We start from the raw sequence: 23,032 nt of genomic DNA, 5'->3' as shown, positions 1-23,032 counted from the left end.
TTAACCCAACAAGGCGGGAGTCGTGGGTTTGCTTTGACCGGGAGAGCGTTTGGATAAGGCGGGGTACCGGGAGGGTTGGGGTGGAGACCAGGGCGATGGCTGTGAGTGGCCTCGGGGGAGAGGGGCGCTCGCCTGGGTCTCTGCAAAGACTGGAGATGGAGCTGGCGCTATTGACAGAGAAACCCAAGCCTCTCAGCTGATTGAAGACTGCTTTGAAGTGTGCGGGAGCCGCGGATTCTCGGCATGACGTGTACCAGAGGGAGTTCTCCCCCTGAAGTTAGTTGCAGGTGAATTTCAGTCCCGCCGCCCTCTCTCTCTCACACACACCTTGGACAGGTGAAGCGCAGTCGCAGCTCCAGCATGTTCCGCCCCGGACACTCGCTGCCCCGGATTCCAGTCGGGATCTTCTCCCAGCACGCAGGGCACATCTGTCCCGTTTTCCCGACCCGAGTTGCCTCTTCTCCGCTGTCGAACGTCCTCCTGCCCCCCGCTCCCATCTTCAGCTACGGTCTGCTCCAGAGCTGTGTGCCGCCCGACCCCTGCAAGCAAGCGCTTCTGCTCGCCACACAGGCGGCAGGACTGGCCGGCCTCACAGACTACCCCGGTAAGAGAGGGAGTGTGTGAGTGATGGAAGGAGAGAGAGCGAGCGTTAGAAACAGAGAGAGTGTTAGAGAGACTTGTAGTATGGGTGTATTAGAGTTAGCGTATGCGTTTTAGAGAGAGTTTGTGTGTGTGTTAGTGGAAGAGGGAGTCTTAAAGAATGTGTGAGTGCTTTAGAGTGTTAGCGAGAGTGTTGGAGAGAGTGTAAGAGTGAGTGTAGGAGACAGATTTCTGAGTGTTAGTGTTGGAGAGAGTGTGAGTATTAAAGATAGTGTGGGGGGTGTGTTAGAGAGAAGTGTGTCTGTTAGAGAGAAGTGTGTCTGTTAGAGAGAGAGGGAGACTAGGTTTTAGAGGATTTAGGAGTGTGTGAGAGTTGGAGAGAGATCGTTAGAGTGAGTGAGTGTCAGAGAGTGTTAGGGAGGGTGAGAGGAGCCTGAGTGTTAGAAAGCAGGAACGTGTGTGTTAGAGAGGGAGACTGTATGAATGTTACAGGGAGAGAGAAAGTGTATCAGGGAACATTTTGATTGTGTTCAGTTGAGAGGGACGCATTGTGAAAAACCAGGAATTTGTGCTTGAGAGAATGAGTGGAAGGATTGGAAAGTGTGTGTGAGTGAGTAAGTGAGAGAATGAGAGAGGGCGGAGAACATGAAAATAGCAGACAATGCAGTTCCTCAAGTATGGGACAAGTTTATTTACCTGGCTCGGTCCATATGCCTGAATACACTTTGAATGAGAGAGTGGTCTGTGTACATGTGAGAGATGGAGAGAATGCACGTGTATGTGAGGTTTGAATGAAATGTCTAATTGAGGGGTGTGGTGGAGGGATGGGAATGTGTGTGTGTGTTTGTGTGTGCGTGTGTGAGTGTGCATGTGTGAGTGTGTGAATGTATGTGAGTGTGTGTGTGTGTGTGTACGTGAGTGTGTGTGTATGTCTGTGTACATGTCTGTGTGTGCATGTGTATGACTGTGTATCTGTGTGTGCATTGTGTGAGTGTTTAAATGTGAGTTTGTGAGTGGTGTGCATACACGAGTGTGTTTGAATATGTGTGTGAGTGAATATGCCAATGTGTGCATATGTGTAAATGTGTGCATGTGTGTGTGTGTGTGTGTGTGTGTGTTTGTATCTGTGAGAGAGAGAGAGCATGTAAGTATGTGCAGATGAACTTTAAGAGAGCAAGGTGGGTAAAGAGATTGTGAGGTGAGTGAGGGAGATGGGATGCGAGTGTGGGTTGGTGAGGAGAGAGCACGGCGGTGCCTGGAGTGGGAACGTGTGTGTGAAAGCGAGGGAATTGTAGAGCAGGGATGTTAAGGGATCAGACAACAAAAAGACGTCACCGGCCAGAGGCAAAGGGTGGAGGAACCACGCTGAGCAGGCGTGAGGATATAGTAAGGTCAGTGGTCCAGGCCGCGCAGTGTGGAACTGAAGGACAAAGGGAGGGAAGGAATGAGATGGGGAAAAATGGAGCACAGAGAGAAAAGGAACAAAGGAGAGAGGAACTGAGAGATGTGAAAAGAGGGAGAAGAGGAAAATAAAGAGTGACCCGTGTCAGAGCACAGGGAAGGAATCAAGTGAGGGGAGTGAGCAGAGGGAGAGGGAGCAGAAGGCATGAACAGTGAGTGAGAAGAAGGCTGTGAACAGCATGTGGAGTGAGCAGGGATTGGAATGAGCAGAAAGGGGGGTGAACAGAGAGGGGACTGAGGAGAAAGGGGTTGAGCAGAGTGGAGAGTTGGGTGAATAATGAGGCCAGAGAGCAGAGGGGGAGTGAACAGTGAGTGGTGAGCAGAAAGGAATATGAGAGGGAAGGGGAGAGAGGAGAGTGGGGGGAGAGGGGAGAGGGTGTGAACAGTGAATGGAGTGAATGGAGAGGGAAGGGAACAGAAAGGAGGGCAGAGAGAGGATTGAGCAGGGAGGGAATGCACAGTGAGTGGAGTGAGTAGAGAGGGCAATGAGCAGGAATGGGAGTGAGCGGAGGGGAGCGGACAGAGATGGGAGTGACCAGAGTGAACATTAAACAGAGTGGGGAACAAACAGTGAGTGGAAATGTAGAGAGGGGGGTGAGCAGAGGGAGGGGTGAGCAGAAGGGGGGGTGAGCAGAGGGAGGGGTGAGCAGAGGGAGGGGTGAGCAGAAGGGGGGGTGAGCAGAGGGAGGGGTGAGCAGAGGGACGGGTGAGCAGAGAGGAGAGTAAATAGTGTGTAGAGTGAAGAGAGAGGAGAGAGAAAGAGGACAGGGCAGGGACGGATGAACAGACACGGGCAGGAGCAGAGGACAGGGCAGGGCAGGGCAGGGACGGATGAACAGACACGGGCGGGAGCAGAGGACAGGGCAGGGCAGGGATGGATGAACAGACACGGGCGGGAGCAGAGGACAGGGCAGGGCAGGGCAGGGATGGATGAACAGACACGGGCAGGAGCAGAGGATAGGGCAGGGCAGGGCAGGGATGGGTGAACAGACACAGGCAGGAGCAGAGGACAGGGCAGGGCAGGGCAGGGACGGATGAACAGACACGGGCAGGAGCAGAGGACAGGGCAGGGCAGGGCAGGGATGGGTGAACAGACATGGGCGGGAGCAGAGGGGAGAGCAAATGGTGAGTTGTGAGCAGTGAAGGGAGTGAACTGTGATCGGAGGGGGAGTGAGCAGAGGGGGGAGTGACTAGGGAAGGGAGTGAACACAGTGCAGTGAGAGCAGACAGGGAAGTGAACAGAGAGGGGAGCAGGGAGGTGGCAAATGGAGAGGGGAAGGAGCAAAGTGGAGCGGACAGATAGGGACAGGGTGGGGAGGGGTTTGAGAGAACTGGGAGTGAACAGAGGAGTGATTGAGTGTAGGGGGAGTGAGTAGGGAGGGGATTGACTTGAGAGGACTGATTAGAGAGGGATCAGAACAGGAAATGGAGTGAACAGGAAGTGGAGTGAGCAGAGGGTGAATGGGGGGAGAGGAGTGAGCAGAAAGAGCAGCGAAGAGAAAGGGGAGGGAGTGGGGGAGTGAATGGAGGGTGGCCTGGGTAGAGGAGTGAATGAGCAGGAAGGGGGCAGTGAACAGGAGGAGGAACGTGGAAACAGATGGAGTGAGCAGGAGAGTGCGAGCAGTGCACGGAGTGAGCAGAGAAGGGAAGAATGGAGAGAGGAGTGAACAGTGAGGAGTGAGTACAGACAGGAATGAAGGTTAAGTAGTGTGAGCAGACATGAAGTGGAGGAGCAGGGATGGGAGTGAACAGTGACTGGAGGGAGAGAGAGGGGAGTGAGTATGGGGGAATCGACCAGAGAGGAGAGTGATTAGAGATGGATGTCAGTAGGGAAGGGACTGATCTTAAAGGGAGTGACAGTAAAAGTAGTGAACAGAGAGTGAAGTGAACAGAGTGGGAAGTGAAGAGAGAGGGAGTGAACAGTGAGTGGGGCGAGCAAGAGGGGAGTGAAGAGAGGGAAGTGAACATTGAATGGAATGAGCAGAAGGGGAAGAACAGTGAATGGAGGGAGCAGAGGTTAATGTGCAGGAAAGGGAGTGGGCAGACGGGAGTGTAGAGAGGGATGTGAACAGTGAACGTAGAGAGCAAAGAGGGAGTGAACAGAGTGAAGAGCAAACGGAACAAGGAGAGAATGAGCAAAGAGCAGGCTAAATGGGTGAATAGAGAGCGGATCGAATGGAGAGCAGAGTGAATTCAGAGTGAGTGAACTGAGTACCGAGTGAAGACAGAGCAGTGAACATAATGTGGATTGAACAGAGAGTGAAGTGAGCAGAAAGAGAATGAATCCTGTGGAGTTAAAGGGAACAGAACAAGGAGTGAACAGGGCATGGTGCAAAGAGAGTGAAGACAAAGGCAGGAACTAGATGGTGGATGAAGAGAGTTTAGTGCGCAGAACTTGGTGTGACCAGAGAGAGGAGGGAACAAAAATGGAGAAAAGAGGATGCTGAAGAAAATAGATTGATATGAAAGAATGTATTGAGTTGAGGGTGAGGTGAACTAAAGAGAGGGTGGAGTGATGTGAGCACAAATGAAAACATAACTTTGGTTAGGCCGCGCTTGTAGTGTTGTATGTAGTTCTGGTCGCCCCATTATAGGAAGGATGTGGACACTGTGGAAAGGCTGCAGAAGAGGTTCACCAGGATGCTGCCTGGATTAGAGGGTATGAGCTATAAGGAAAGGTTGGACAAACTTGGCTCGTTCTCCCTTGAGCAGTGGAGGCTGAGGGGAGACCTGATAGAGGTTTTTAAAATTATGAGAGGCATAGACAGGGTAGACAGTCGGAATCTCCTCCCCAGGAGAGAAATGTCAAACACCAGAGGACATGCTTTTAAGGTTACCGGGGGGAAGTTTAAAAGCAACGTGAGGGGCAGTTTTTTTTACACAGAGAATGGTAGGTGCTTGAAATGAGTTACCAGGCATAGTAGTGGAAGCAGGCAGTTTGGTGGAGTTTAAGAGGCTTTTAGATAGACACATGAATATGAAAGGAATGGAGGGATATGGATGATGCACAGGAAGAGGACATCTGGTATATATTGGCATCAAGATCGGCATAACATTGTGGGCCGAATGGCCTGTCCAGTGCTGTACTGTTCTATGTAGATAGGCAGGGAGTATGGATCATGTACAGGCAGAAGAGATTTAGTTTAATTTGGCATCATGTTTGGCACAGACATTGTGGGCTGAAGGGCCTGTTCCTGTGCTGTTCTATGTTCTATCAGTGGATAGAAAGGCAGGGTACAGAAAAGAGGTAACAGGAAGCGTGTGAACTGAGTGCATCGTGAACAAAGAGCAGATCAGATGAAAAGGGAATGAAGAGACGTTGGAGTGCACAGAGAGTGAAGTGCACAGATAGAAGTGTACAGGGAGGAAGACAACAGAGAACAAATTCAGCAGAGAATACATCGGATAGAAAGAGAGTGAACAATGTGGGGTGAACAGAAACAAAATGATAGGAGAGTGGAGTGGTGGGAGTCAAGCGAATGCAGAGTTGAGTGAGAATAGAGTGGAACAAACAAAAAGAGAGTAGATAGCAGAAAGTTACGGAGGATGGAATGAAAGAAAGAGTGGAGCAATCAGAAGTGGAGTAAACAGAGCATGGGTTGAGGAGAGAGCACGGTGAACAGACTGGAGTAAACAGAGAGAAGAACGAACAAAGAGGGGACTGAACACTAAAAGGGGTGAACAGAGTGGGCATGTAAATAGAGTGATAGAGACAGGGTAGAAAGCTGAGAGAATGGAGTGACCAGAGTTTAGTGAATGGAGAGTGGTGTGAGCAGATGGAATGGGCTTGGAGATTAGAGTGGCAGAGAATGGGGTGAGCAGAACAGGGTGTGAGCAGTGGGCAGGACAAGAGGGAAGAAAGGGAGTACAGATTGTTGATTGAATAGTGAGTAGAGTGAATCCAAAGTGCATGAATGAAGAGGTGTGCGAATACTAAGGGGAGTAAACAGTGAGTGGAGTGAGAAAAGAGCGGAGGATGGTTTTATAGGAGAGTCTTGGTTTATTGTCTGCAGACACCAGTTCCCCCAGAGCTTTATGGACTTCTATTACCCAGGAATTATGATAGGTGTGGAAGTTATGAGAACTAGTGACTCATTCGCTGTGAGCTACTTTCTGCTAATGACTACTGATAGCATTTTGTACCATTTCAAATCCATTTCCATAACGTTTCAGGTCGACAACTTTTCATTAGAACTTTATACCCTGCCTGATGTTCTTTTCCTTTGGCTTCAATGGAAAATAAAATTGGGCAGGTAATAAATGGGCTTTCCATCTGCTGTTGTGTGTTGTGCATTACTAGCCAAATAAATACTTGCTGTGACTGGGTTAAGCAGTGTAGATTAATCTCTTGGTGCCTGTTTCATTTTCTTTTATATTTTATTTCTTGTTTTCTCTTTCATTTCATTTGTTTTCTCTGATTTGTATTTCATTTCCTGCCTCGTCAGTTTTATATTTGTTACATATGTTTTATCAGTTGTGTATTCACTCTATAGGCTTTGTCTTTCATTATATGACCTGTATAGTCTGTAATATGTATTATGGTGTGCTTTACTCATTTTTGATGCGCATTTTATGCTCATTTTTCACCTTTTTGCATCTTATCTCATCTATTGTGTATCCTATCTTTGCACTTTACATTTTATTAACAGTTTTTCTTTAAAATATGTTTTATATTTTGTTTCCAGTGCTTTTTCTCTTTGATCAATTTAATTTCTGCTAAAGAGTATGTTATAAGTGCTTTTATTTCTTGTAATAAAGTCAGAAATTTCTGGAATAGGTCAGGTAGCATCTGTGAAGAAAGAAACAGAGTTAACATTTTGGATTGATAACCCTTCTCAGGTGCTTTGACCCGAAGCATTAACTCTGTTTCTCTCTCCACAGATGCTGCCTGACCTGCTGAGTGTTTCCAGCATTTTCTCCTTTTGTTTTTGTCAGATATCCAGCACCTGGACTTTTTTGCATTTATTTCTTTTAGTGAGTTTATATGTTTGAAAGTTTATTTGATGCTTCATGTGTTGGTTGCCTCATGTTTTCTTCTCTTTATGTTCATTTGGTCTACTGCACATTTTATTGGATGTATCATCCTTTATCAGCCTGTAATATACTTCTTTCTCTGTATATTTTATGTCCTTCTATCTCTTCAGTTCACTTTAGATTTTATTTACTGCTCTGCATGTTTATTTCTTGCACAGAACTTATTATATTTCATGCAGGCATCTACTATATTTTTATTTCTTATTTTGTGCAGCCGACTTTATTCTCCACTTTATCAGTTTTACATTATTTTGATCATTCTTTTGTAACTAATTTATACAATACATAAGTTTGGTATTTTATCATATTTTATGTTCCGTATTTCTTTTAATTTTATGCTATTGTTTGTCTTGTGGCTTGATGACTGTTATATGAATTATATTTTGCTTTTTGATCATTCTGTATTAATGTTTTTTCTACTGTATTTAAAACATGTGCTTTCCTAATTTAAAGGTTTAATTCTTTTGTGCTTTTAATTTTCTACATATTTATTTGCTCCGTATTTTTTGCTTTATATTTTGGTTGCAACACATCTTTGATATATTGATATATTTTTACTCTATGCTCTATAATTTCATTTTATCCAATATGTTTGCCCTGCTTTCTGAATTACTTTTGCTTTGTGTGTTTGCTATATTTTGACTTTTATTTCTTATGCTGAAGCTACTTACGCAGAAAGCTGCAGATGCTAGAAACCTGAGGTAAAATCAGAAAATGCTGGAAATACTCAGCAAGTCAGGCAGCACCTGTGAAAAAAGAAACAAAGTTAACATTTCAGATCTGAGATCCTTTGTCAGAACTCGGAAAGGAAGAAAATAATTTAGTTTTCTGTTGCAGAGACGATGGGGAGGAATGGATAGGACAAAGGGAATATCTGTGACAGGATGGGACTAAATTGGTTAGTGTGGCAGATAGAGGCAGATTATGCTACTTTGTCAGTGTTATGTGTTCTATTTAGGAAAGCTGTGGGACATACCCAGCAAGTCAGACTGTATTAATGGATAGAGAAAATCGAGCCAAGATCACAGATGGATGTCAGGCAGAATTGACAGACAGATAGACGTAAAGAAAGAGTGAGTTACCTAAATCTGGAGAATTCGATATTGAGTCTGGAAGGCAGCAAACTGCCCACATGTAAGAAGTGGTGTTCTTCCTCAAGTTTGTGTTGGGTGTAGTTGTAACAGTGCAGATTGCCACAGCCAGATGAGTCAGAATGGGAGTGGGATGGAGAATTAAAGTGGTTGGCAACAAGCTCAGCGTCACCCCTGTGGACTGAAAGCAGGTATTCCACAAAGTGATGATCCAATCTGTTTCTAGTTTCTCCAATGTAGAGGAGACCACATTGTAAACACTGAATGCAGTACACTAGATTGGAAGAAGTGCCGGTGAATCACAGCTTCACCTGAAAAGACTGTTTGGGTCCCTGGATGGTGGGAAGGGAAGAGGTGAAAGGACAGGTGTTGCCTCTCCTGTTGTTTCATGGGAAAGCACCACAAGACAGGGAGTGTTTGGTGGGGACAGGAGTGCGGACCAGGGACTCATGAAGGGAACACTCCCTTTGAAATGCTGAAAGAGGAGAGCCATGTGAAATATCTGTCTGCTGGTGGAATCTTCTTTAAGCTGGTGGAAATTGTGAAGGATACTCTACTGGTTGTCTGTTTTAAGTTTCATACATTCACTCTGTCCTAGTACTGCACTTCAGCTTTTAATTATGTTCTGTTTATGTGGTTTACTTGGCTGCATGCTTTATACAGTATTTTAATTTTGTTCTCCGTTATCTGTTTATATTTATTGCTTGTTCTGCATACTTTGCAATTTGTCAGACTAATTTAGTTTAATTTTTCTGTCTGTTAGTTTATTTTGTGTTTTATCTGTTTAAGGATATTTTTAAATCTATGTTTAATTTATTGTTCAATGTATAAAATATATTTCCCTATGTGTACCACCAACTTCATACTTCATAATTGCGTCTGCTTTATATCCACTTTCTCAGTCCAACTGTTTGATCAGTTTTATGTTTTGATATCTGTGTTTTAACTGTTTTATATTTTGATTGTTATTCTTTTATGCAATTAATATTTCACATCTTCAATGTTTCAGCTTTTTTTTGTTTCCTTATCATTTTCTTTATTTGTCTAAATTTTATTTATAACTCTCTCTGTGTATTTTTTCTGTTTCATAATTTATATTTGGTAATGTTGGGTTAGCTTTTAGCTTGTTTGATAGTTAAAGCCGTTTTACATCTAATTTGAGTTGTGTTATATGGTTCACAATTAATTTATATTTAGGGTACTTTATCTTCACCTTTACCTTTATTTATGTCCTTTAAACCTATTTAAATCTGACAGGGTTTTATTTAACAAAGTAATAAGCAGGTTGTTGAGGCAAGCACATTTATCTTCTTATATCTTACAACAATAATGGCAGAGGCTGATCTGCCCATCAGATGCATGCCAGCCCCAGAGAACAATCCTATTAATCCTATTAGTTCTTTACACCCTCTCCTTATTCCCTTGTATCCCTGCAACTCTCTGTCTCTCTCTCCCCCCCCCACCTCTCTCTCTCTCTCTCTCTCTCTCTCTCTCTCTCTCACACACACACACACATGGCCATCAATTACCCTTTAATGATTTTTGCCATTCACCTACACTGAGGGGTAATTTATTTATTTCCCTGTAACCCGTTCTCTCACACATGCCCATCAACTCCCACCCTGATTCTCCTGCCTCTCACCTACACTAGGACTAACTTAACTAATCTTTCAAATAGCATGTCTTTGGGATATGGGTGGAAATTGGAGCACCCGGAGCAGAACATGCAAACTCCAGAGGTCAGGACAGAATCCCAACTAGGTCTAGTCTAGATGGACTTTGGGGAAGCTTTTGACAAGGTCCCAGCTGACAGACATGAGAAAAGAAAAGTTTCATAGGATTCAAGAAGAAAAAAAAATGACAAGTTGGATCCAAAATTGGATTTGTCGCAGAAAGCAGAATACTGGTTGATGGATGAATTAGTGACTGGAACATGAAAATGAGCTGTTGGATTCAGTGCTAAGTCCCTTGCTTAACATGGACATATCAACAATTTCAACTAAAGTTTGCTGTTGGCACCTAAATTAGGTCAGTGTAGTAAATAGCATGATGGAAGCTGGTGGACACAGAAGAACAACAGCACACTTACAAGTACCAGAATGAGCACTTGAAGAGCCATGACCTTCAGGACTAGGAGCTGAGGGTGGGGGAAGTGGGATTAACCAGTTTTTGGCTGGAATTGACATGATTGGCCAAATGTCCTTCTTCTCCGCCCTAAATTTATAGAAATCTATGATTTCTCACTGCTTGCTTTAATTGTTTTCTGTTTTATTTTCTGCTTCTTTTTAAAGATGTTTTTTTTTCTTGTCCTGTCTGTTTCATCATCTCCCTGGAAGTGTCCTGGGGATACAGTTTCACTCTTGGACACATGGTCTCAATGCACTTGTAGCTGCAGCTTCCCTACTGGCATTCAATCCCATTGGCTTTAGTGAAGGCAGATTTGGGTTAGGAGATGCAATGAGGGGCTGCCATTGCACTGTGTGTATAGTGCTTGTAGCTGGAGTGGGTTTCTAACTCTTATTTTATTTAAGGGTGCATTTTATATCTAATGCAGCTGACACTTCAGTGAGGTACCAGAGGTTACCTGTATTGTCAGACATGCTACCTTTGTTGTTAAACCATCTCCATGTCCAAAACATTCCCCTGGCAGCATTGGCAGTATCCGTGTGTGTGTGGTGTTACTCACAGCTAAACCAGCAGCAAGAACAGCAGACTTGGCTCTTTATGGCAACTGCTCTGTATGGAATATCTGCCACATTGAGCATGCTTTGTTAGTGGGTTGTAAAGATGTGTCAGCACAGTCCGAGGGTGTGGACAGAAGCCTTTTGTCGATCTCCCTGTGCAGATGAGTCGAAGCCGGTAAAGCAGCGGCGAGCACGGGCTAACTACAGCAGCTGGCAGCTGGAGGAGCTGGAGAAAGCATTCAAGGCAACACAGTATCCAGACATCTTCATGAGAGAGGCCCTGGCACTCAGGTTGGACCTGATCGAGGCCAGAGTACAGGTACAGTTGGTGCAGGTGTTCAGAGGCACTGCATGTGTTAGTGTGTCTGTATGTGTTGTATGTGTCAACACTGTGTATGCGAGTTGTAAATGTGGGCTTAAATTATGTATGTTGAGTTGTGTGTGTGTGTGTATATGTATGTGAACTGAGGTTATGTGTTTGTGTGAATTGTATGTTTACTGTATGTGTGTGTTATGCATGTATGTTTTACGTCTGTTTATGTGTATACATGTGCTGTGTGCATTTGTGTTTTATTTGTCTGTGTTGTGTGTACTTTGGTTTTATATATGTGTGTGCTGTGTTCATGTATATCTATGTATATTGTGTTTTCTGTGCATTTGCCTGCGCGTGTGTCTGTGTGTACATTTGCCAGTGTGTGTGAGCTTGCCTCTGTGTGTGTGCACTTGCCTTTGTGTGCACGCATGCCTGTGTGTATGTGTGTGTGCACACGTTTGGCCAATTAGCCCGACCTCTGTCATTGGGGAAGTGCTGGAATTAATTATTTAGGAGATAACAGCAGGACATTTAATGAAAATCATAACAAAATTAAGCAAAGTCCGCATGGTTTTATGGAAGGGAAATTGTGTTTGACGAATTGGTTAGTGTTCTCTGGGAATGTAACAAACAGGGTGGATAAAGGGAAACAAGTAGATGTGATGTATTTGGCTTTCCAGAAACCAGTCAATAAGGTGTTTGATATAAGGTTATTGCACAGAATGAGAGTGCACAGGGTTGGGGATAAATACACAGGCAGGCCTGGGTTATGCAAGGTTTCTGTTCCCAAGAATGGTTAAAAAAACAATTTTTTTTATACAAGTTAGAAATGAACAATTTCAATGAAGGTCAATTAACATAGAACATAGAAACATAGAACATAACAGCACAGTACAGGCCCTTCGGTCCACAATGTTGTGTCAACCTTTTAAATTACTCTATGATCAATCTAACCATTCCCTCCCACATACCCCTCTATTTTTCTATCATTCATGTGCCTATCTAAGAGTCTCTTAAATGTCCTTCATGTATCTGCCTCTACCAGCACCCTGGAAGTGCATTCCACACGCCCACCACTCTGTAAAAAAAACCTGATATCCCTCCCCTGTACTTTCCTCCAATCACCTTAAAATTATGTCCCCTCATGTTAGCCATTTCCGCCCTGGGAAAAAGTCTCTGACTGTCCACTTGATCTATTCCTCATCATCTTGTGCACCTCTATCAGGTCACCTCTCATCCTCCTTCACTCAACCTATCCTCATAAGACATGCTCTCCACTCCAGGCAGCATCATGGTAAATCTCCTCTGCACTCTTTCTAAAGCTTCCACATCCTTCCTATAATGAGGTGACCAGAACTGAACACAATATTCTAAGTGTGGTCTAACCAGGGTTTTATAGAGCTGCAACATTACCTTGCGGCTTGAACTCATTCCCTTGACGAATGAAGGCCAGCATACCATACGCCTTCTTAACAACCCTATCAACTTGCACGGCAACTTTGAGAGATCTATAGACATAGATCCCTCAGTTCCTCCACACTGCTAAGAATCCTGCCATTAGCCCTGTATTCTGTTTCCAAATTCGACCTTCCAAAGTGAATCACTTCATACTTTTCTGGGTTGAACTCCATCTGCCACTTCTCAGACCAGCTTTGCATCCTATCAATGTCCTGTTACAACCCTCAACAACCTTCTACACTATCCACAACACCACCAACCTTCGTGTCATCTGCAACCTTACTAATGCACCCTTCCACATCCTCATCCAAGTCATTTATAAAAATCACAACAGATCCCTGCGGAACACCGCTGGTCACTGACCTCCAAGCAGAATACGCTCCATCTACAACAACCCTCTGACTTCTATGGGCGAGCCAATTCAGAATCCACACAGCCAAGTTGCCCTGGATCCCATGCCTCCTTACCTTCTGAATAAGCCTATCATAGGGAACCTTATCAAACGCCTTACCAAAGTCCATTTACACCACATCCACTGCTGTACCCTCAATGGGTTTTGTCACATCCTCAAAGAATTCAATCAGGCTCGTGAGGCATGACCTGCCCTCCTCAAAGCCATACTGACTATCCCTAATCAGACTATGCTTCTCCAAATGTTCATAAATCCTGTCCTTAAGAAATTTTTCCAATAATTTGCCCATCACTGAAGAAGACTCACTGGTCTATATTTCCCAGGGTTATCCCTACTCCCTTTCTTGAACAAAGGAATAGGATTTGCCACCATCCAATCATCTGATACTACTCCTGTGGCCAGTGAGGACACAAAGATAATCGCCAAGGGCTCTGAAACGTCTTCCCTTGCTGACCGTAATATCCTGGGATATGTCCTGTCCGGCCCTGGGGACATCTATCCTAACGTTTTTCAGTAGTTCCAGCACATCCTCCTTCTAAACATCGACATGTTCTAGCTTATCAGCCTGTTTTACGCTGTCCTCACAAATGTCAAGGTCTCTCTCACAGGTGAATACTGAAACAAAGTATTCATTAAGGACCTCCCCTACTTCCTCCAACTCCAGGCACATGTTTCCTCCTCTATCCCTAATCGGTCCTACCTTCACTCTAGTCATCCTTCTGTTCTTCATATACAAGTAGAATCCCTTGGTGTTTTCCTTAGTCCTACTTGCTAAGCCCTTCACATGCCCCCATCTAGCTCTCCTAAGTCCATTCTTGAGCTCTTTCCTGTCTACCTTGTCTGATCCTTGCTTCCTAAACCTAAGTAAGCTCCTTTTTTCCTCTTCACTAGATATTCCACATCTCACCTCAACCATGGTTCCTTCACCCTACCATCCTTTTCCTGCCTCAGTGGGACAAACCTATCCAGAACCGCATGCAAGTGATCTCTAAACAACCTCCACATTTCCATTGTGCATTTTCTCCTGAGTACATCTGCTTCCAATTTACACTGCCAAGTTCCTGCCTAGTAGCATAATTCCCCCTCCCCCAATTAAATACTTTCCCATACCACCTGTTCCTATCCCTCTCCAAGGCAAGGGTAAAGGTCAGGGAGTTGTGGTCACTGCTCTCTCACTGAGAGATCTGACACCTGACCTGGCTCATTGCCCAGTACCAGATCCAGAATGGCCTCTCCTCCAGTTGGCCTGTCTACATATTGTGTCAGGAATAATTCCTGGACATACCTAACAAATTAAAACCTTTTGCACTAAGGAGGTGCCAATCAATATCAGGGAAGTTGAATTCACCCATGACAAAATCACCCTTGACAAAGTTGAAATCATCCTGTTATTTTTGCACCTTTTCAAAATCTGTCTCTTGATCTGTTTCTCAGTGTCTCCATTGCTATTGGGGGGCAGGGGTGGGCGGGGGGTGTTCTATAGAATACTCCCAATAGAGTGATTGCTCCCTTCCTGTTTCTGACTTCCACCCACACTACTCAGTAGATGATCCCTCCAGGGCATCTTCCCTTTCTGCAGCTGTGACACTGTCCCTGATTAGCAATGCCACTCCCCCACCTCTTTTACCTCCCTCCCTGTCCCCTTTGAAACATCTAAATCCCAGAACATCCAGCAGCCTTTCCTGCCTTTGTAACAGCCAAGTCTCTGTAATGGCCACAACATCATAGTTCCATATACTTACCCATGCTCTTAAGTTCATCACCCTTGTTCCTGATACTTCTTGCATTAAAATAGACACACTTCAACCCATCCAACTGACTGCAATTTTGCCCTATCAACTGCCTATCCTTCCTCACAGTCTCTCTACACGCTGCATCAACTGTACACCAACTGCCCCATCCTCTGACCTATCACTCTGGTTCTCATCCCCCTGCCAAACTAGTTTAAAAACTTCCGCAACAGCTCCAGCAAACCTGCCTGCAAGAATATTCGTCCACCTCCAGTTCAGGTGTAACTTGTCCCTTTTGTACAGGTCATACCTTCCCCAGAAGAGATCCCAATGATCAAAAAATCTGGAACCCTGCCACCTGCACCAATTTCTCAGCCACACATACATCTGCCAAATCAACCTATTCTTACCCTCACTGGCACATGGCACAGGCAGCAATCCAGAGATTACTACCCTTGAGATCCTGCTTTTCAGCTTCCTACCTAGTTCCCCATATTCACTTTTCAGGACCTCATCCTTTTTCCTATCTATGTCATTGGTACCAATGTGTACCATGACTTCTGGCTGCTCACCCTCTCCCTTTAGAATGCTGTGGGCCCATTCCGAGACATCCCTGACCCTGGCACCAGGGAAGCAACATACCATCCGGGAGTCTCTTTCACATCCACAGAATCTCCTGTCTGCTCCCCTAACTATAGAGTCCCCTGTCACTGTTGCTCTCCTCTCCTCCCCCCTTCCCTTCTGAGCTACAGAGACAGAATCAACCTGACTGCTGTGGCTTTCCCTTGGTAGGTCGTCCCTCCCAACAGTATCCAAAGCGGTACACCTGTTATTGAGGGGAATGGCCACAGGGGTACCCTGCACTGTCTGCCAATTCCCTTTCCCTCTCCTGACAGTCACCCAGCTACCTGCCTCTTGCAGCTTAGGTGTGGCTACCTCCCTGTAGCTTTTATCTATCACCTCCTCATTCTCCCGTATGAGCCAAAGGTCATCCAGCTGCAGCTCCAGTTCCCTAACACGGTCTGTAAGGAGCTGCAGCTGGATGCACCTCCCACAGATGAGATCTCCCAGATCTGGCAGGGAGAACACACCCCTGACCCTGAATCCATTGTCACTTCCTTGGCTTGGGAGAAAGTTGTACGCGTGTTTCCTGTATGTATGTGTGTTGTGTATGTGTTCCCTGTATGATTGTTTTTGTGTGCATATGTGTGTATATGTATCTGTTATGTGTGGCATTGTATAAGTATTATATATTTTGTAAATGTGTATGTATGTGTTGTGTGTTGTACTATGAGTGAATGTTTTGTGCATGTGTGCGTGTTTTGTGTGCGTGTTTTGTGCGTGTGTGTGCGTGTGTGTGCGTGTGAGTGTGTATGAGTGTAAGAGGTAATAAATGGGCAGATAATTATCAGATTTCAGAAAATAGAAAGTTAATTATAGTGGGGAGATTGGATGGGGAGTCCAGTGAGAGAATGAGGCAGTGGGTAAGGTGTGGGATGGTGAGTGAGTGTCCAACCGTCAGAGGACAGGCAATGCAGTGGGAAGCTCCAGGAGCTGAGGTCACGGAGAGGGATAAGGCAGAATTCACTGATGGACAAAGGAGAGGGAGTTTTGGTGAGGCAGTTTGTGGACATGGGGAAGGCTGTGTGTGAGGGGGTAGTTCAAATATAGCAGAGGGTGAGAATGGCAGAGGAAGACCAGACTTGGGATTGTGTGGCTGCGAGCAAGAAGGAGAGGAGCAAGGGAGCAGGGATTGAGTTGAAGGTGTGTGTGGCAAGAAATATATGTAAGTGACTGTGTGGCATAGGGAAAGTTTGTATGAAGGAAAGGGTGGGTGAGTCAGAGAGGTGGGCAAGGACATGTGAGGGTCAAAGTGTGGGGATAAATGAGAAAGGGTGGTGAAAGGTTGTAGGTGATGGACTGTGTGTGAGTAAAGGATGATAGGAGACATTTGATGGATGACCTGTTCTTCCTGATGTATCCTACTCTGTGTTAAATGTTTCAGAATATGTACTTCATTAGTTTGTATCCTTTTTGGTGATGAACTGCATTCTCGGCATACGCCACTTGTTCTAATATTCTTTGAATTACAATTATTTTCTGCGATGTTAGTTTTTGTACTTGTTTATTATTGTGAGTCATATTATTTTGGAATATTCTGAATCGTATAAGCTACCAGTCTGTGATTGTGGGAGACCCTTGTAGCCCAATCAGTCAGCCTGGATCCCACTGAAGAACCAGGAATGGGACTGGAATTCACAACCTTGTGACACTGAGATTCTGCTCCTTTGGGATGGAAGATGACTTGCTTCCAGTCCAGTTCTAGGAACTTGAGGTAACTGATGAGGGCAATATGGGAACCACAGATTCTCCAGTGCCTTGAGATAGTCAGGCCTCATAGCAGGGATTGCTGCTGCCCAGTAGACCATGAGTTTTTTGCTGGGTGTAAGGTCTTGATCATCAACACCTTGTTTCTCAGTCAGACAAAGGCTGTGCTGGCATATTGAAGGTAATGGTGAATATCAGACCATCGTTGATGTTTGCTTTCCTTGAGAGGTGGCTCCTGAGAGCTGGGAAGTTCTCAGGAGAACCTTTATTGTTAGAAGCCAGTGTTATACAGTGGGGGCAAGTTGGTGGAGGACCCTTGTGTTTTGCATGTTGAGTGTAAGGCCCATCCTCTTGTATGCTTCAGTGAATGAGACGACTTGGAATCAATATGTGTTCACAAGTGTCACCTGCATGCTGCTGGACTGTTGAGGTTAGGGTGGCTTTGGTTCTGTAGTGAAGGCACCATGGGTTGAACAGTTTCCCACTGGTCCTGCAGAGGCTTGTTGTAGATGTGATATGGCATTGGACCAAGAAAGATTGAGAAAAGCATTGGGGCAATTGTCGAACTAATCCCATTAGTGAATGGTTCAAGGACTGGAGATGCAGACTCAAAGTAATGGGCTGAAGTCACAGGGTGGGTTAGGGAATGAGGGTAAATGTCTACCGTAGAGAGTGGCAAGCATCTGGAACTGCCTGCTTGCCAAGAGAGGGGTTGGGGGTGGGTAGTAAGCCACTCAGGGCTTTGAAAGGAGAATTGGATAGACACTTGAGGAAAAGTAATTTGCTGGACCAGAGGGGAAAGAGGGGGCAATGGGACTGATTAAAAGTCAAGTACCTGGAATATTTGATCGCACTAGAATAACACCTTGGCAAAGGTTCTAGATGGCAGCTGGTTTCATTCATTGTGTGGTTAGATGTGGCCTCCCTACATTTAAATCTTTGCCCCTTTGATAGGGAAACACATCATTTCAACTGCAAGGATAGCAGAAGGTGATCTAGATAGTCCAGTGTCTTTAACTGGGTCTACACCATATTAAAAGGCTAATGACAGAGATATTCACTGACTGGCCACTGTAAATTGGCCCTAGTGGGAGGTCGAATCTGGGGCAGGTGATGGGAATATGGGGAGAAGGTAGGTTACAGGGAGATGAGGGAGGGCATGGGACTGAGGGGATTGCTCTGAGAGCCAGCATAAACTCGATGGGCCAAATGGCCTCTGTCTTTGTCAGGAGGAACTAAAAGAAAAACTGACTGCTTGCAACAGTAGAGAAAAACGGACAAAAACCAGCCATATCTGTGGAGAGAGGCTGAAAGGATGGTTATAACTGCCTTCTTAATAACCTTGGTTCAGGAATAAATATTGGGCATGACACAGGAGGGAACCTCCCTGCTCCTCTTTAAAGTAGAGCTATTGCTATTTTATATCCACTTGACTAGGGAGTCAGTCTTCTTTTAACTTTCATGAGTAAGGTAAGGCAGTTAAGTACAATGTAAGGGAAGCTTTCCTTCCATACCTATCTAAATGAGAAAATTGACTGACAGATTTATTCTACAGGTTTGGTTCCAGAATCGCAGGGCTAAGATGAGGAGACAGTTAAAGGTGCAGGGCAGATCCTCGGAGAAGAGCAGAGTCCAAGAGGCAAGCAACAGTACAGAGGAGGAGAAAGGCGACCATCTGAATATCAATGTGGTCAGTGACAAGACGGAGAAAGCCACCTTCCCCTGGCCTGGATCCCAGGTACAACGAGGGGAGCACCTAGTCGCTCCCCCTTTCCAGGCAGTGGTCCAGGGGATCAGAGACAATTCCAGCCCCAGCCCCAGTCCAGAGGAGATTCGCAGCTGCAGCATTGCCACACTCCGAGCAAAGGCAAGGGAACACGAGGCCGAGATACACTGTGGGGCTGCCAAGCTGCTCCCTGTCTCCCCAGAGACTCAGGAGACCATTGACGATGCCAATGACAGTGGTTTGTAACTGAGCGAGCAGATCACACTGTACACAATTCTCAGAGGGGACCTGCAACAGAGCGACTGTGCAATGGACGGACACGCGGCATTGAATACACACAGAGACTGTATCATGCACAGAATGTCCAGCACAGTCAGAGAATGTACATGGAGGCTCTGTACAGAAAGAGACCATATTACAGCAAGTGACTGTATAACACCCAGAGAGGATATTAGCTCACAAGGGAACTGTATAAAACATAGGGAGAGCGAGAGAGATGGCAAGCCAGACCCCACACAACTTTGGTGAGGGACTGGAGTTCACCAGGGCTGAGTGAGGGAGACAGGTTTAATCCTCCGCAGGACATTGTTTGTGGTTTAATTGAACAACTTCACGCCCACTCCTGCTGATAGCAGATGTGGGTATGGCAGATATGCTTTTTAAGAAGTGACTGCATATAATGGATATGGAACTATATGATATTATGACAAACACTGCTTTTGTGGAGAGCATTCAACGCATTATACATAGATGTAAAACTATGTCACATTAGACTAAAAGAGACTATGGTGATGTGCTAAAGACAGGAGCCGATTTTTGTGCCAATCATTCTCAACCTCCCAGCAGACTAATTCATTCTGAGGGAACAGCACCATCTAATGGACCCCATGCATTGGCTCCAGGGTCACCCTGTTTAACAATTCCTTTAATACTTTTAAAATAGCTTAAATCACAAAGAAACAGAAGGAGACCATTCAGCCCCTCAGTGCTGTTCCAGTGATCATGGCACTCTGTAACTCATCCATTTACCTCCCTTTACTCTATATCTCTTACCAAATAAAAATCTGTTAATCTTGATCTTGAAGGTCCCAATGGACCCACACTGGAATCCAAAGCTTTGGAGCAGAGAACTCTTGGTTTCTTGTATTACAAAGTATGTTCTCAAGTTACTCCTGAAGGGTGAAGGTTTAATTTTAATAGTCGTGGGATCTTCCGTATTCCTCCCCAAACCCCATACTCACCCTAATAATAGCAACATAGAATTCTGGAAGTACTCAACAAGTTAGGGAGCATCTGTGGAGACAGAAACAGAATTAAGGGTTGCAAACCTGAAACATTGACTATTTCTTTTTCACAGATACTGCTTGACCTACTGAGTTTTTCCAGCATTTTCTGATTTTGTTTCAGTTTCATGGCATTTGCAGTTTTTTTAAATTTTCATTTGCTGCTTCAGGTAAATGATCTTTCATCTCTGATGTGAGTTCATCCTATGAAAGGTCATTGATTTGAACTGTTCTTCTCTCTGTTCTCTATTTCTGTTGAAATTTCATACTTCCAGCAGTGTCGTTTCTCAGTGATGAGTTAAATTGAAAAATTGGTTTATTATTGTCACATGTACTGAGGTACAGTGAAAAACTTGTCTTGCCTACTGTTCATACAGATCAATTCATTACACAGTGCATTGAGGTAGTAGAAGGTAAAACAATAACAGAATGCAGAATAAAGTGTTACAATTCCAGAGAAAGTGTAGTGCAGGCAGACAATAAAGTGCAAGGTCATAACAAGGTAGATTGTGAGGTCAAGAGTTCATCTTATCGTACTAGGTAACCGTTCGATAGTCTTATAACAGTGGGATAGCAGCTGTCCTTGACCCTGGTGGTACATGCTTTCATGCTTCTTTATCTTCTGCCCGATAGGAGGGGGGGGGGAGAAGAAAGAATGTCTGGGATGCATGGGGTCTTTGATTATGCTGGCTGATTTACTGAGGCAGTGAGAAGTATAGGCAGAGTCCATGGAGGGGAGGGTGGTTTTCGTGATGTGCTGAACTTTGTCCACAACTCTTTGCAGTTTCATGCGGTCCCAGGCAGAGCAGTTGTCATATCAAGGCGTGATGCATCCGGATAGGATGCTTTCTAAGGTGCATCGATAGAAATTGGTGATGGTCAAAGGGGACATGCCAAATTTCTTTAGCCCTCTGAGGAAGCAGAGGTGCTGGTGCGCTTTCTTGGCTGTGACGTCTATGTGGTTGGACCAGGACAGGCTATTGGTGATGTTCACTCCTAGGAACTCAACCCTCTCGACCTCAGCATTGTTGATGTAGACAGGTGCATGCACTGCCACCTTCCTGAAGTCAATGACCAGCTCTTTTGTTTTGCTGATATTGAGGGAAAGGTTGTTGTCATGATACCATGGCTCGCTATCTCCTTCATTAAACATTGTTATCAGTTTACCTCAAACTTGCAACCTGTTCTCATAATTAAATAGATTGTAATCCAATCTCTATTTGGTGATTTTACCACAAATTTGGAACAGGCATAATTCAGACTAGGTTGCTTGACATTATTGATTCTACAAAGTAAAACATTGGAACATCTAGAAGCAGTTTACCCTATTAATTAAATCTAGACCACACTGTATTGCACCATAGCAAATGCTGGAGGGTGGCTGGGTGGGTAGTTAAAGTCCTAGACCACATACTTGTGCACAAAGTATTTGCAATAAGGTGCTGAAGGAGTTCTGTTCTGTCAGGTGTTATCTTTCAGTTGGCGTGTGAATGCGAGGGCCTAATCTACAGTATATTCATAAGCGAATTCTTTAAATGATCACTGGGCACTCTTTTGAGAAGGAGATTAGCTGGTCATTATCACACTGTGGATCTTCCTCTGTGTAAATTGGACTGGCTGCTGCAGTTCCTCCATTACAACAGTGACTATGTTTCAAAACGACTTCACTGGCTGAAAGATGTTTTGCAACATCCTGAGATCATGAAACATGCTATATAAACTCAAGTCCTTACACAATAAATTCCACTGACAGCACATCTGAGCAGCAGGATAGAGGGAAATGCTCCTTTGAGGTGGAAACTATTAATGGAAAAAATAAAAATGCAAGACTTTCAATGTCCAAGGGCAGGGAAGTTGGTCTGATGAAAGTGGTTGAGAGGAGATTCTTGCCCAGAATTATGCAGCGCGCTAATGACCCAGTCCCACAAAATGTCCAACGTTTGAACCTTGGTTTGTCTCAAGGACCAGCTGTTCCCTCCTCCAACTGAGCCTTTCCTGAATCTTGAATCTGAAGGTGGTGGGGTGCTGATGGGGCATGGCTGAGGATAGAGAGGACATGGAGAGAAGACTGGAAGAAGGCAGGAGGGGACAGTGATGGGTAGATAGGTGGGATAAAAGGGAGGGAATATCAGGAGTGGAAAGAGGGAGGGGAAACATGAAGGACGAGGAAGAAAGGTGTTGTGGTAAGTGGGAATGATAATGGGAGATAAAGGGAATGGTGTATAGAGTGATGGGAAGGGAAATGGAGGGGAGGGTGTTGCATGAAGATTGGTGATGAGAAGGGATAATGGGGAGAGAGGGGAGTGGAATAGCAGGTTGGAGGGAAGGGAAAGGGTGAGATATGAGAGGAGAACAAAGGATAAAAGGATTGATAAAGGATTGCCTTTACTAGCTGCCCAGCTCAAATGTGGGAAAGACTAACATGATAATGGAATAAATGTAAAATGGTGCTTGATGATCAGCATGGACTCAGTGGGCCGAAGGGCCTGTTTCCCAGCTGTATGAATCTATGATGAGATGTGGGTGTAGGTGTGGGGGGTTTTAGTTATCACAGGTGTGAGAAAGGCAGAATTTGCTTCAGTATGGGAGCGGCTCAGATTACTTAACTGCGTGAGAGCCCATTTCCTCGGGGAGGAGGATATATCCCGGTGTGGGTGGGGCCAACCGGCGTGGGAGGGGCTAACAACGGTGTGGGAGGGGCTGATTACCTTGGGATGGGAGGGGCTAACAGTGTGGGAGTGACTGATTTCCTTGGGGCAGGAGGGGCTAACAGTGGGGGGGGGAGGGGCTGATTACTTTGGGGTGAGAGGGGCTAACAGTGTGGGAGGGGTTAGTTACCTCGGTGTGGGCGGGGCTAACAGTACGGGAGGAGCTGTCGATATATCAGGGTTTGGGGTTACTTTAGGGCAGGA

The 23,032-nt window shown here is 45.1% G+C and overlaps 1 protein-coding gene across 1 annotated transcript; it reads left to right on the top strand.

Annotated features, from left to right (window-relative positions):
- The first annotated feature begins 360 nt into the window (after positions 1-360).
- Positions 361-19,083, top strand: si:dkey-43p13.5 (paired mesoderm homeobox protein 1). Its single transcript, XM_052021398.1, has 3 exons — positions 361-604; positions 11,032-11,189; positions 18,667-19,083. Exons 1-3 carry the CDS (start codon positions 361-363, stop codon positions 19,081-19,083), a joined length of 819 nt encoding a protein of 272 aa, XP_051877358.1.
- Positions 19,084-23,032: the final 3,949 nt, after the last annotated feature.

The sequence above is a fragment of the Pristis pectinata genome, chromosome 8 (genome assembly GCF_009764475.1).
Source record: "Pristis pectinata isolate sPriPec2 chromosome 8, sPriPec2.1.pri, whole genome shotgun sequence".
Classification (NCBI taxonomy): Eukaryota; Metazoa; Chordata; class Chondrichthyes; order Rhinopristiformes; family Pristidae; genus Pristis; species Pristis pectinata.
This window is presented reverse-complemented; position numbering and strand designations above follow the sequence as displayed.

Bases quoted from the DNA above. Each gene is read 5' to 3' on its own strand.
- si:dkey-43p13.5 (XM_052021398.1), top strand. From the start codon at position 361: ATGTTCCGCCCCGGACACTCGCTGCCCCGGATTCCAGTCGGGATCTTC. The intron at 605-11,031 runs GTAAGAGAGGGA...CTCCCTGTGCAG, and splicing joins CGGCCTCACAGACTACCCCG to ATGAGTCGAAGCCGGTAAAG. The intron at 11,190-18,666 runs GTACAGTTGGTG...TTTATTCTACAG, and splicing joins TGATCGAGGCCAGAGTACAG to GTTTGGTTCCAGAATCGCAG.